A 15584-nucleotide genomic window follows, 5' to 3' on the forward strand; every position below is an offset into this window, starting at 1 on the left:
CAAGAAAGCCACATTCATCTTGGCTTTCTGCCTGGAGGCACTTTCCAGATCACAGCACAAGGAAGTGGAGTCAAAAAGAGAACAGAGGTTTCACTGGGTGGATGAAAAAGAATCAGAGTTTGGGTCTGTTGAGGCTGCCGGGATTTGCAGGGAGAAGAGGGAGTTTTGTAGAAAAGAAACTCTAGAAATCTGCATTGGGGTCTTTTAAGTATTTGGCTGAATATTAGGACGCCCCACCACAGGGCGAGGCTCCAGGAAGCCCAGCGAAATATAACTACTGAGGGGCTGTGAGATGAAGAGAGTACCTAGAGGCCACGTGGAGGTGGGAGACGCTGGGGTTCCAACCAGACACAGTGAAAAGACCTCACTGAACACTCAAATTATATAGTTGAGGCCCCAGGAAGGCTATGCTTTAGGTGTAAGGGCTACTCTACACGGAGAAACAAGGTGAAGTTGTTCGTGTTTCTGTATGGCCAGGGTCTTCTGAGAAAAGAATGTTGGCACCTGGGTTCAAGGGTGATTATGTAGATAGATAACTCTGGAATGACAAAGAAATTTCTCTCCCAGAGCTCTGTGTTTACATTTCAAAAAATAATAAAATATGGAGTCATATGTTTACATTCTAAAGAGTAATTGACCAAAGAGCCTTCTTTTGCTCTTTCTCTCACTCTCTCCTTCTCTCTCTTCTTCTCTAAAGGAGAAGACATATAGCTATGAAAGTAGCTCCTATAAAAGACCCAAGATTAATAACAACATATTTCTGTATTTCATTTATACATATCATATATATTTCATATATATTTCTATAGATTCCATATATATATTTCACATATATATTTCTATCTCTATTTAATATATGTATTTCTATATATTTCATATATATATGAAAATCAGGTGCATATTTCTGCTCAAATAGAAGGCTATCTTATTTTTGCACCAGATAATTTAGGAACTTCCTCAAGCGAAGTCTCAGTTTTTCTCCAAGAAGCAACTTTGAACCTACTCAAATTTTTAAAAAGTATCTCACTAGAATCTTAAATCAGTGAAGACAGCCTTTGGGCTGGAATATCTTGTGACAGGTGTTACTAATCATCCTATTCTTGCATAAAATAGTCTTAACTTGGCTTCCTTGTCTTATTTACTTTTTAGCAGTCTGCATCCCAGGGGACAGCCATGATGAAGTAGCTGCAAACTGAATCCTCGGACAGCTAAATAACATAGTGAACAGGGCTGTTAAGAATTATCCATGAATATTGGAAAACATGAGCTTCAGATTTGGGTTCTATTTATTCATTAATTAAAACAATAATGATTACATGCCTACAATGTGCAAAATATGACCAATACAAAGATAAGTGAAACGTGGCCTAATGGGACACATATAAAAACAGCTATCACAGCACACTAAGAGATGCTGTAGAGGTATCAGAAAAAGGAAACAATTCTCCTTGTTTGGGATGTGGATTGGATGATAAAGGATTAACAGAAGTTCCTCCGGGTAGAAGCAGGCATTTGGGGTTCTGGCATAATTAATTTTTTTTAAAGATTTTATTTATTTATTTGACAGGATAGAGACAGCCAGCGAGAGAGGGAACACAAGCAGGGGGAGTGGGAGAGGAAGAAGCAGGCTCATAGCGGAGGAGCCTGATGTGGGGCTCGATCCCATAATGCCGGGATCACGCCCTGAGCCGAAGGCAGACGCTTAACCGCTGTGCCACCCAGGCGCCCCTGGCATAATTAATTTTGAACTTGTTTTTTTCCTGAAGTGAACTGACCAGTGTGCTCAGTCCCTTCAATAGCTGTTCATTTACCTTTGTTTTAAATGTTGATGCTCACTGTATTTGGGATTTTTATTGTAAACTACTTCAAACCCCTCTTGGAAATATTTCTACAAGTACAAGGAATAGCACTAGAGGAAGCTACTTACGTACCTTAAATTTATTTTTAAATGCATTTTGGATTTAATCTACTTATAACCTTAAGTTTGTTTCTGAATATACTTTGTATTTCCCTGCATTTGTAGAATAAAAAGGAAATCGCAAAGCACATGTTGGTCTCAATTCTCATACTTGTTTATTTCTGAACCTAGAAACAACCACCCAATATAATATTTAATCATAAGTAATTTTAAGACTCAAAATTCCCCTTACTAATATGCACCAAAAATTTTCCTGCAACTTCTAGAACCATTACATTAACAACAACAACAACAAAACCCAATAGGACCTTTGATACATCAATGTTTTTAAAAATATTAATTCCTGGGGCGCCTAGGCGGCTCAGTCGGTTAAGCATCTGCCTTTGGCTCAGGTCATGATCCCAGGGTCCTGAGATCAAGCTCCGCATCGGGCTCCCTGCTTGGCGGGGTGCCTGCTTCTCTCTCTCCCCTGCTTGTGCTCTCTCGTGCTCTCTCTCTCTCAAATAAATTTAAAAAATCTTTAAAAATATATATATTATAAAAAAAAATATTGATTCACTTCCCCAAACAGCTATCAGCCTCTCAACTGTCTATGTGTGAGCCCAGACTGAGATGAGGTGTGCAAATAACCTGCTCACAGGGCCTTAGTTTAATGTGAGTTCAAGAATCATTCCTCTGAGAATAACTCTCACACATATGCACACAAATATTACCTCCACACTAATGAAAATCAAACTTTATGATGATAATAAGTATCTGGAAAGCTTCCAGTGAAGTTTCCTCATAATGTTATAAATCAAATCCATGATAGCAGGTGTATATATTTTTGTACCACAGAATTGATGTTTTAAGTGATTATGGATGCTGATACAAATACAATAAGAACATAAGGCTATAATAATAATAAAAAGGAACTGCTATCCACTTGATTTTTTTCTGCCCTTCCCTCCTTCAAAGGTTATACAAAAGAAATAATTACCGCAAACATATAGAGGGTCCCAAGTTTCTCTACTGCCTTGTACCTTTGCCCCCTTTTCTTTCTTCTTTACTATCTACCACCGCTGCCCTACGAACTTGGGGTCTCCAATAAACCACAAGGTTTGCAAAAATAGTTCTCAGAAAATACGGCCTATTATGGAATCCTCAAGCAAGAAGCATGAAGAAAGGAACAACCCCCAAGCACTAGTGGAGAGTGAAGTGGAAAACTGCTGCCTACAGTAAAACGGCAAGATCCCATAGTCACCTTTCCAATCCTACACAATCTCTGATCCTGCCTCAGTTGGAGAGCCACCTGATTTTCAGGTGCTCCTGACAATACATCTGAATGAAGCCTTTAATCTCTATTTGTGTCACTTGAGTAATTTTCCCTTGGCAGTAAAATTTATATGCAATGTAGTAAATTACAACATACAAAGCAGGGGCACCCGGCTGGCTCAGTTGGAAGAGTATGTGACTTGTGATCTTGGGGTCGTGAGGTCAAGCCCCATGTTGGGTGTAGAGATTAAATAAATAAAAAACGTTATAAAAAAAAGGAAGATAGAAAGCAAATATACTCTGCTCACTAAAAAATGCTGCTTAAAGCAAAAAAAATTATAGAATTTATAACTGCACAAAATACTATAAAGGTATATAAGGCATATATAAAAAAGATTGGTTTCTTTCTTTTTTTTTTTTTAAAGATTTGATTTATTTATTTGACAGAGAGAGACAGCCAGCGAGAGAGGGAACTCAAGCAGGGGGAGTGGGAGACGAAGAAGCAGGCTCCTAGCACAGAAGCCTGATGTGGGGCTCGATCACACCCTGAGCCGAAGGCAGACGCTTAACGACTGAGCCACCCAGGCGCCCCAAAAGACTGGTTTCTAATGCTCCTTTATCTATAGAATACTGATGGGATAATCTTACAATATCTTACAATATCAATGTGTGAATAGCAGTAATGTTAGTTTCCTTAAATGAGAAAAAAATCTCCAATATGTTCAATAGTACTGCCACTTGACAAGAGTACATGGTATCATAACGTTAATATTCCACCTGTAAGGCACTAATCTGTCTAGCATGAGATCAACCAATACTTAAAACTGACATAAAGAAAAAGCCATTTTGACTATGACAAAAAAATAATAGAGAAAATCAACTAAATGTAACCCTTCGCTTAGGGTAGAAAAATTCAAATAAGACTTTATATTAGAATGCAGAGTATTACAAATATCATGGTCATCTAACAAACTGTCCTAAAAACAATGAAGAAAATAAGGTAGATCCATTTTAAACATTTTTATATTCTATGGTGTTTTAGAATAATTTCTACTTTTGATATCTAAATGGAAAAGTCACCTGTAATAAGGCAATACTGAAATAAGGTATACATGGGAGATTATATAAAATTTTAGTTAAAGTTCTATGCTCTAAATTTAGATCCAATAATTATGTCAACTCAAAACATGATAAAACAAATTTATCTTACTTCAAGTCTGTTTCTGAAGTGATGGAACCAACCATTAGTTGTGGACTTTTGTTCACCTATTTTCTTTCTGAAAGGACCAAAAAGCTACAGTTGGGCTTAGGATCAGACGCTAAGGGAGTATGCCTTAGCATACCCTAGGGGTTTTGCTCACTGTGAGGAGTAAAACAGCAATGGATAAAAAAAAAAGAAAAAGAAAAGAAAAGAAAGGAAAAGAGCCCCTATTTTTGGAACTTTTTTTGTAGGTCCTCTTTAGATGGTGCCGATCACATTTAGAAAAATGCAGTTTAAAGTTTGTGTGAAGGTGAATCACGTGTCAGCCATCAGGCAGACACCTCGAAGAGGAGTCAAATAGGAAATTTCCTTGTCAAGTATGTAGTCATTTCTTAAATTTACAACTTTTCTTAGTAGGCGGTCAGAAATGATCTGTCCATAATAGTTGGTTTCTGTGTTACTCTGTTGATTTCTGTTTTATTCGGTTAGTAAGAAGATAGGCCTATTGTTGGTTATCTGTTAACTTGAGGCAGAAAGGAAAAAAACGTGAAGCCATTTTGACAGTTTGCTGGATACTAGAACTAAGAAAGTTCAATTTCCTTCGAGCCAAAGTAACATAAGCAATACCCCAGTCCTGGAAAGCACAAGAGTCAAGCCTCAGCTATAGGAGCACTTGATGCAACAACCTGAGTTCCTAACGACTACCAATACGTTCTGAAGGTCAGTGAAATAATTTCCTCCTTAAAACATCAACTGGCACTAAAAGTGACAACTGCAGGGTAGTCTGAGTTTCTCTCACTTGGTTTCGTCCTGGATATAGAATTCATATGGTGTGCCTAACCAAGTTGGAATAGAGCTTGGGACAAAATGCAAAGAGAATGATTTCCTAATAAAGGTAAAATTATGAACCATTTTTCATAAATATTGAAAATAGCCTAGAGGATACTCTTGCCCTAGAGAAGAACCATAATGAAGGAAAAGTCACACCCAAACACTTACAGCCTGGTGAACTTTAGTAATACAATTACTAAAAGAGATCATTAAAGAACTTGTAACAGTATTCTTGCCCTCCAAAAGAAAATAGAATCCTAGCTTAAAATTTTCAGTGACATCACAAAGAGAAAGCAGAATCCAAATAGCATTGTTTTACTAAGAGAAGGAAGGAGGTACAAGAGGTCCACAAAGGCAGTTTTTATTATTCAGTTTTTATTATTCAGTTTTATTATTGTTTTCAAATGCCCTACAGATACTGCAACTCCTTGCCAGTACCCTGGGGCTGAAGACACCCATGACCCTACCCTTGTTACAACTCATCTAATGGGAAGGTTCTACAGATTTTCCTCTATTGTAGAAGTTCTGGGCAAGATCTTTACTGACAAATAAATAGATTGACCTAGAAGCCAGAAACGATCGCCAAGAGAACTTTGATTGCGTAAGCCTTTAAACCTCACCTGTCCAGGCATTAAACATAGTCCAAACGACTTAGTAATGGCGTGAAAGAGGACCCACCAAAACAAGTTCGGAAACCACAGAGAAAAATATTTCTACTTGAGGGATAAATTAATTCTCCCGGAAAAATATTTGATAAAATAGTAATATTATTTACAAAGTAGATGCTGGAGAGACTGCAGTGAGCACTTTAGATATGCGCCTTTGCCTTTGTCAAGTTTACAGTCTAGCAGGGAGAACAATTTAAACAGAAAGTTCAGGGGTGCCTGGGTGAGTGTCTGACTCGGTTTCAGCTCGGGTCGTGATCTCTGGGTCATGATATAGAGCCCCATGTCAGGGCTCCGAGCTTAGTGTGGAGTCGGCTTGAGATTCTCTCTTCCCGTCCCTCTGCCCCTCCCACTCGTGCTCTCTTTCTCTCTCTCTCTAAAATAAACAAATCTTTAAAAAATAAATAAATAAAAAGAAAGTTCAATAAACTATGGAACTGCAATAGTTTACTTCCTGTAGAAGTATAGGAAGCTATGAGGAAAGCATATAGCAAGACCCCATAGCATTGTTCACTTTGTAAACTCAAGACATACTAAGAAATATATTTACATTGTAACCCAGTCCCCACATACCTATAGTAAAATAATGTACACACACAAGCTCATGCATAGACACACCCATATGTAATTAAAACTGGAAAATTTTCATGAAACAATACTTGTCCTGAAAATGTGGGACAAACTGATATTTTCTATTCCATTTTTATTTTCCCAGCCTTAACCATGAGATTGATTTTAGGATCCCCGTATGGGTTTTTTTTTTTTTTTTTTTTTTTAAGATTTTATTTACTTATTCGACAGAGATAGAGACAGCCAGCAAGAGAGGGAACACAAGCAGGGGGAGTGGGAGAGGAAGAAGCAGGCTCATAGCGGAGGAGCCTGATGTGGGGCTTGATCCCATAACGCCGGGATCACGCCCTGAGCCGAAGGCAGACGCTTAACCGCTGTGCCACCCAGGCGCCCCGCCCCATATGGGTTTTGACCCAGAAACTGAAAAACACAGACCGATGGTATTTTTAAGTCAGCGACATTATTGCTAAAGATGCAAATTCCTGAGCCCCACCTTAAACTACTGAATTAGAATCCATGGAAGTTGGGCCCGGAAAGCTGCATTTTAGCAGGCTCTCCAGATAATTCTTAGGCATATTAACGTTTGAGAACTCTTGTGATCATTTCATCTCCAATGTAACGGATGATCAGGAGTTATTCAGGCACCGAGCAGGCAGGAAAATATTATTGCCAGAAGCCATGGCAGATGCAAAGAGCAAGTGGACAAGGAGGAGCATGCTATGTTTAAGGAAGCTCAGTGGAACAGAGTCCAGAGCACTACGGGAAGGCAATGAGGATGGAGAGGTAGACATGGCTCATTCTGCAAGTTCCCTTTTCTAGTATGTTCCACACTACCTCAAGAATAATTAAAAGGAAGGAAATTGTGACAAATGCTACAGCATGGATGAACTTTAAGGACATTATGCTAAGTGAAATGAGCCAGACACAAACAGTCAAATACGGTATGGTTCCACTTAGGTGAGATATCTAGGGCAATCACATTCACAGAAACAGAAAACAGAGCGGTGGCTGCCAGCGCTGGGGGAGGGAAGAAAGGAGAAATGTTATTTAATGGGTACAGAGTTTCAGTTTCATAAGATGAAGAAGGTCTGGAGATTGGCTGCACAACAACGTGAACGTAACACCACTGCACTGTATACTTAACAATGATTAAGATAGGACATTTATATGTATTTTACCACGATTTTAATAAAGAATACACAAGACCAAGAGTCCTGAGCTGATATTTGATCCTCACTAGTATTTGACTCAATGAGACTGAATTCCCCTCAGTTGTAGAAGCAACGGCAACCATTCCCGTTGAGGCAATCAAGACACTAGAATTATAAACCCTTCTTCCTTTTGGGTTTTGGTTTGTTTGTTTAAAAAGCTTGTTAAAACTTTCTACATTGGAGAATGAAAGGACAGAGAGACCAGAGAGAAGAATCAATTCCAACTTAACCTTGCGCTGAAGACAGCACCCTACAGCCGTCTCAGCGGAAGAGATGAAGCTGATGGAACACTCCAGTTTTCGGCTAAGGATCATAAAGTACCTCCCGAGGGTCACAAGTATTTCCTTGATCCTTGACAAATATTTTTGTCTATAAAGCTTTTCCTCGTGAAGGAAAATTTTGCGTGATGTCTACGTTAACACGTATTCTCATTTCGGGGCGCCGTAACTCACTGGTTCCCAAATCGAGGGATTGGGAATACTCTGAGAAGCCTTAAAAAATTACAGACCTCTGGCTCCACTCCACATCTCCTGGAGCAGATTACCCAGCAGTGAACCAGTGACTACGTATTTTTAAAGTTTCCAAGGATATTTTTGTGTAGCCTATTTGGGAAAATCACTCAAAGAAAAGACAGTTATGAGAACGGCTGCCTGGGCACATGCACTTACCTCTCTCCACCCTCTCAAAATCTCTTTGAAATGAATGAACATAAAAGTATGAAAATATCCATAGCTGTACTAGAAAACCAGGAAGAGTTCCATCGGCAGACCAGAACACTAAGGAATTTATGGAAGATATAAAGCAGATGGAATCAGTAAAACCCCAAATTGCTAAAATCCTGAAATGAACAGGATCATTTATACTGTAAGTGTTGCCAGCAGAACCTTAGAATATTCCCTAGATCAGAGGCAACAGTGTTGGCAGCAGATGTGGGTCAGTTGACCGGTAATTATTGAAGAGTTTGGTAAAAGTTTTCCAGCATCTCACTCTCAGAGTAGCTGCCTTGTGAATTGTCCCAAGGTTGAACAAGATGAGAAAGGAAAGGCAGTGTTCTGGGTAAATTCTGGTGGCCAAGATGAAAAAGGAGCCTCCATTTCCAGAAGGCAAGTTTCTTGTGCACATCATAAAGGAAAGTCCAACTGGGTTGATATCCTCCCTCCGCCCTATCTTATGTCCTCTGCAGAGATCCTATACTCATAATTTGCATTCACGGTGATTTTTTCAACCATTGCTAACAAAAAAAAATCCATCTAGACTCTCACTTATAAATACGAACTGTCACCCAAAAATCAAAGAAATAAAGAGACAAAAAAAGAGCATTTTTGTTTGTTTGGTTTTGTTTGGAGAACAAATACAGGATTAACTCTGAGGGAAAAAAGTTAATTGTAGAAATCAAAGAAATCTTTCTCTCATCCATAAACTAAGAATAGCCATTAGAAAAAAATGCAATCAGACTGCTTGGAAACTAAGATCATGAGAGCAAAGAAAAACAAAACAAATCAACCAGACAAACAGTACCTCAGAAGAAGAGGTGAATAATGGAATGACCATGTCTGAAGACTGAATTAGATATAACGGATCCCCTTGATTAACCACAGAATATTACTTTCAGGGTGATCATCATAAAATGTACTCTGGCAGGTCCCTCCAGTGTTCTGTGGTCTGGAGGAGGGCCCGGGCGGGGCAGGAGAAAGGGAGAGCAAGGACCTCACTGCAAGTCCAGAGAGGGCAGATGTAGTGAGTCTGCCCTGAGCCTTCTGAATCAACTCTGTCCAGCCTGTGCCCTCCACCTGGGATGTCCAAGTACCCTTTGCTCCACTAAGGCCTACTCTTCCTTTCGCACTGGGTCCAGGTACCATTTCCCTCTGGGAAGGCTTCCTTCACTTCCCTTCCTCAGGCTGATTTATATTTTCTAATATCCCCACAGTTCATCACAACTAAGTTTAACTCACTGCATAATAATTACCTATTTGTGTCTCTGCCTTCCTCAGCTTTGAGGGATAGTTTAACCTCAGAAGCACTGGTTCTATTCAGCTACATAGACATGGATGCATGTCATTCGTTCTCTAAATACATCTTTCATGCCTACTGCTAGTGCTAAATGAACTGTTCTAATAGCTGCAGGAAAATATACAAAAGGGGTTCTGTACACATGACATTAAACATAGTTACCTATTTAACCCATGTTGGAATTCTCTGTATTCAACAGCGTGCCATCACATTTTGGAACTTTCTGAATTTCCACCAGGTACCTAATAGTTTATGTAAATGGCCCTCTAAGAATCCAACAGTTTGGTCAAAAATTAGGAAGCCCTACTATAAAACAGTCAATACATTATTGTCTCCCTGAAATGGATATACAATTAACTGGATGTTCTCATTGGCTTAATATTATCTGTGAGTTTCCCAGAGGGAGTCCTAAAAGGTACTTTCAGCTTTATGCTGCTGTTTCTACTCTTCTTGACCTCTGTCACTCCTGGGCCACTAAACTGTAAAACCAGACAAACCTATTATGCCAGGACTACAGCAGGACACGGGGGCCCTGAAAAGATACTACAGTTATCACTACAAATCATCTGATGCCCAGCTATCTGAGATATCTGTGTCGTGAGTAAAGCTAACAGAATGTTTTCAAGGATTGCACTCTGATTTTTTTTCACCCAGCAGATCAAATCTAATCTATATGCCATCTCCTGGACTACATGTGTCAACAGAAACAGAACGGAAGATGTACTGAGCCTCAAAAGCCAACGAGCTGGAATTACTAGAGTAAGGTAAAGGGCTAAGCCTATGTAGAAACACAGAGAAAACAATTAGTAAGAAAATGAAACCACTAAAATTGTTGACTCACTACTAGCTCAATTTCTTGGGAAATCAGGCTTTTTAAAGAAAGTTATAAGACAGGGAGGAGGACAGTGAAGCATATGGCATTGATTACCTTTAACTGCCCCTTCAAAGCAAATATTCCTTAATGACAATGTGACAATGACCAAAGGATATATTATATATGTGACAGATACAATTTTCCTCTGGTAATTTTTCTCCTTAAGGCACAAAAGATCATTGATTTGGGGTACATGAAAATCAGAGGTCCAATTTACAAAGCAGTATATCGAACCGATAGGTTTATCATCAAGTAGCATAGCTTTTCACAGCTCATGGAAAACCTATCATGGTTGAAATAAAACTAAAAATGTTTTTTAAGAAAAAGAAAGTTATCAATATTAATCCCATTAATCATATCTTTATTTTGCCAGTGAGTAAAACTCCTTTCCAGGTTGGGAAGAAAATTCCCTCTATATAAGCAATTCAAACCAACTCCCTACAGAGCCAGGAGTTCAGAAGTTCAAGTTTCCTGGGGACCTGGGAACATCAAAGCCCCTATACACCCAAACTTGTAACTCTCTTTAAATACTCAACACAATCGAGGCAAGAAGCAAAAGCAATGTGTTCCACTGTAAGTTGGGGAAATCTAAGGGTGCCCAGCACCTTAAACAGCAAATATTGTGAGAATGAAAACTACCTGCTGAAAATAGTTGCTAATGGTCTTCAGGTAGAAATTCCCTAAAGAAAATTAAGTGTGCCTTACACTGCCATTGAAAAGAAATCCTACCTTCCCAACAAGATGCAAAGACCACTGGAATAGCACTCAGCATAAACTGAAAAGAGTATGAAAAGTCTTTCAGAAAACGTCAATATTTTTTCCACAGAAGAGAAGAGAGACAGAGTAAGGGTATTTTCTTCGAAATAATGCCTAAATGCAACGTTCACTATCTGGATTTAATCTCTAACTTCGAGAGATAGCACAGAGATAAGGAGTTAACACTTAGATCTGATAGGGGAGGAAAAATATGCAAACAAAAAAAAATGCACGAAAGCTAAACTGGTTTGTTTTTTTTTTTTAGTTTTATTTATTTATTTTAAGTAAACTCTATGTCCAATGTGGGACCTGAACTCCTGATCCTGTGATTGAGGGTCACGTGCTCTACCGACCGAGCCAGCCAGGTGACCCTAATCTGGTCCTTAATAATCAGAAGCATAGACCTTGAGCTCAGGAAGAGATGTGTTCTGAACTCTTTTATACTTAGTTCTTACCTTCTTACAAAAGCTGTGCAAAGTACAGCCTTGTAGTTAAACTAAAGAACAGAGGAGCAGTTATAAAGCATAGTTCAAACTGAGTGGCTGGGGGAAAGAGAAGGAAAGAATGAGGGAAGGAGTAGAGGGGTCCTTTTGCATCGAAAAGCCTGACTGCCTGTCTCAGCTCTAGTTCTGAAATCGTCCACACTGACACTGAATGAGACAGCATCACAATGTAAAGGAGAACAGGCTTCAGATCTTTGGAAAACAAAAGGTATGCATTTATACACTCTGATCTACTGTTTCTTAGCAGCCATAGTTCTAAGTAGGGATAGCAAGTTAGAAGTTATGGCCCAATTAGCAAGAGGCTCAGGGACAAATATAGCCTGCTATACCAAAATTGCTTAGTAGCTACACAGCTTGTAGAAGATAATTTATGGAAGAAATTCTAATTCAACTGACTGGTGCAGTAAGTGTCAAACAAAGAACAGCAAAATATATGTTGACATTTCCACATACACATTTTGCAAAAGAGCAACCTCAAAGTATAATTAAATAAAAAGCACATGCTATACTAATTTCATCATTTTAGCTTTAGAGGCTCTCACCCGCACCAGAGCTTTGTTTTTCCACGAAGAACTTTGTCATATGGCCCCATCATTTTCAAATTTAAAATCTTACATGACAACAAGATTTTCCAAGGTACTTACAATCTTCATTTAAAGCACGAGAACCCACACAGCCAGGTTATTAATAAATGACAAACTGGGAGTTTCCACTTACGTAGAGATATTGTTGAAGCTGAGAAACAGACGTTGGAGGCAGGGCAAATTATCCACATCTCTCTAGAAGGAAACAGAAAGCAAAAATTGATCAGCTGAAAGAAAAAAAACTATCATACATGTCTTCTTGCTCAGCTGTTGCAATACACATTCACTTCTGTTTCCGGCAACCTTGCTAGAGCACTGTTTTCTACCAGACGTTGAGCTCCATTCTTCTCCACTGCAGATTAAATGGGAGGGTGGCAGTTCACCCGCAGAGCGAGCTGCACCACTCGCAAGGTAAAAAGCACTGAGGAGAACAGGGAGAGATGCTGCTGCTAGCCTCTTTAAGCATGCTTTTGGGAAAGAAGCCAAAATGCTACTTCAGCAATTCAACTGTAGCACAAATATAGTATGATCAAACATTTGTTAAAAATCACTTTTAAAAGGAAGCTGTTCAAACGTTTTAAATTTTAAATTTATGCAATTAGCTTTCACAACAGTGCTGAGAATTTCAAAGCAATTGTCCTCACTCTTCTCAAACCCTTGGAAACATACCACCCAGTTATAAATGAACCAATGTGCTGACAATTTCCCCATAAAACGAAAAGCAGATCATGAGTGTCACTGAAGGGCAATTTCCAACTAAGCAAACATCAGACATTCTTATGATTGGAAATCACCCCTGTTCTGTTTAGGTACGGCGTCCCAAAGTCAACCATGGCTGTTTAAATGCACTCTTATCCTTAGCAAATATTGAGATGTTTTGGCTCAAATGACTTTTTTTTTTTTTTTTTAGATCCCAAAATAAATACAAAGCTACCTAGCTTCATTAAATGAAAAGACACAGACTTCCAAAAAGTCTGGCATACACTGGAGTAATAGCACCTTAAGCAGCTTCGTGATGACCTAGTCTACAACCTCCTTCTGCACATGAGAAGTGAACAGCTGAGGCTGTGGCAGAGACAGGGTGGCAGTGGGGTGGAAAGGTGACCCAGGACTACATAGCGTCCTAGAGGCTGAGACAGGACAAGATTTGTTATCCTGACTTCAGTTAAAACTCTACACACTGGCACTTCTCATATAAAATGTTTTTCTCTTTCTTTTTTTTTCATTAAAAATTTTTTTTTTCAAGACTCACTTTAATTTGCTGGATGATGACCCAGCTAAAATATCTGCTGTTAATATGGAGTATGAAACTTCGGGAGACATTTCTCTCTCTCTCTCTTTTTTCCTCTAGGACTGATTCTTTTTTTTTTTTTTTTTAAGATTTTATTTATTTATTCGACAGAGACAGAGACAGCCAGCGAGAGAGGGAACACAAGCAGGGGGAGTGGGAGAGGAAGAAGCAGGCTCCCAGCGGAGGAGCCTGATGTGGGGCTCGATCCCAGAACGCCAGGATCACGCTCTGAGCCGAAGGCAGATGCCCAACCGCTGTGCCACCCAGGCGCCCCTAGGACTGATTCTTTTTTGAAGCGTAATTAACATACAGTGTTTTATTAGTTTCAGATGTACAAGAAATGTTTTTCATTTTTAAGGACAATATCATTTACAATAATCCTTAGTTATAGGAGTTGGAATAATGCTAATATAAGTATATATATATTTTACATATTATTGTGCCCAATATTTAAACCCAAATCCAAACTTGTTTTACGTTTCTATGAGTCATTATCTTTCTTCTTCCCTTTTTTCCTTCCTCCCTTTTAAAACTACCATTTCCAAGACCTCAGTAAGAATTAAGGCAAGTACATTAAAATGACAACCAAGGCTAGCTTTTCCAAAAATGCCTCACTTATTTATTTTTGAAAGCTTGTTATACAAAGAAAATATAAAAGTGGTGGGATTGTGGCACGGCCACATCTCACTGGTTTTTGAGAGGGCACAGGAGAAATGAATCTGGCTTAAGACATTCTCCCGTGGAGTTTCCCTGTACACCATTCTCCAACACTTTCTCAATCTCGCAGACCCTAAACAGTGTAAAACAAATACAACTGCCAGTGATCAGAACATGGGCTATGTGTACCATTCACTTGGCACTACCATTCTCAGGCCCACCCCTGAAAAGCCTGTTCCATAGATGTTGAGTAAGAGGTTTTTAGAGTTTTTCAACCGTGGCCAAGGAATAAGTCTGGAGAAAACAGGAAGGCAGCCAAATTCCCCACAGTGGGTGATAAGCTCTATATGTTGGCCAACTTCTTGAATCATCTCTACAGCTTCCTCTCTCTGACATTGCCAGAAATGACAGCAGAGTGGGGTGGAGGAGTGATGGACCAGTGGTAGGTCTCGTTTTATTCCAGGGCCCTACTTTCCAAAGAAATAAATGGTGGCTTGCTTCCTATCTGGTCTCTAGAGGTATGGGTCATAGCTGGGTGCCTGGGTGGCTCAGTCAGTTAAGCATTCTACCTTCGGCTCAGGTCATGATTCCAGGGTGCTGGGATTGAGCCCTGCATGGGGCTCCCTGCTCAAGGGGCAGTCTGCTTCTCCCTCTCCCTCTGCCCCTCCACTCTGCTCATGTTCTCCCTATCTCTCAAATAAATAAAGAAAAGCTTAAATATATGTATTTATTTGGGGGGAAAAAAAAAAGTATGGGTCATAGCCAAACTGAAAGCCCTCTCTGTACTCTCGGGGTTTTTTTTCCCAAATTCTTCCTGAAATCTACCTGAGATATTTCCACGCACAAGACATAAGTTTTTGCCAATTCAAATTACATCAGGCTTCAAAAAAGGTTTTTTAAAGCTTACTTGATTAAATTATAATGTTTTGTATTTATCTTCATTTATGAAATAAAATTTTACCAGAAGTCTTTATCAAATTTTCAAAATCATTAGCTGTCATTACTTGATAGAGCTATAAAAAATATTTACAACAGGGGCACCGGGGTGGCTCAGTCGGTTAAGCATCCAACTCTTGATTTTGGCTCAGGTCATGACCTCAGGGTCATGAGACTGAGCCCCTCGTCAAATATTTACAACAAACTGGAAAACTAAACTTAGAATTTAACTACATATATCCCTATAACCAGTTAAGTAGATAGCCCTTCCAAGAACTTTAAAAAGCAAATACCCACAATCATTTTTGCTGTTCCAAATTTCA

General features: G+C 39.2%; 1 protein-coding gene across 3 annotated transcripts in view; it reads right to left on the minus strand.

Annotated features, from left to right (window-relative positions):
• Positions 1-15584, minus strand: part of LRRC49 (leucine rich repeat containing 49) — a 150789-nt gene that overhangs the window by 92241 nt on the left and 42964 nt on the right. For all 3 annotated transcript variants that reach the window (XM_040643037.1, XM_040643038.1, XM_008708526.2), the window contains one exon: positions 12511-12572. In XM_040643037.1, the coding sequence (XP_040498971.1) occupies positions 12511-12572 (62 nt within the window). The remainder of the gene's footprint in view (positions 1-12510; positions 12573-15584) is intronic.

Source organism: Ursus maritimus, unplaced genomic scaffold, assembly GCF_017311325.1.
Source record: "Ursus maritimus isolate PB19 unplaced genomic scaffold, ASM1731132v1 scaffold_27, whole genome shotgun sequence".
NCBI classification, from domain to species: domain Eukaryota; kingdom Metazoa; phylum Chordata; class Mammalia; order Carnivora; family Ursidae; genus Ursus; species Ursus maritimus.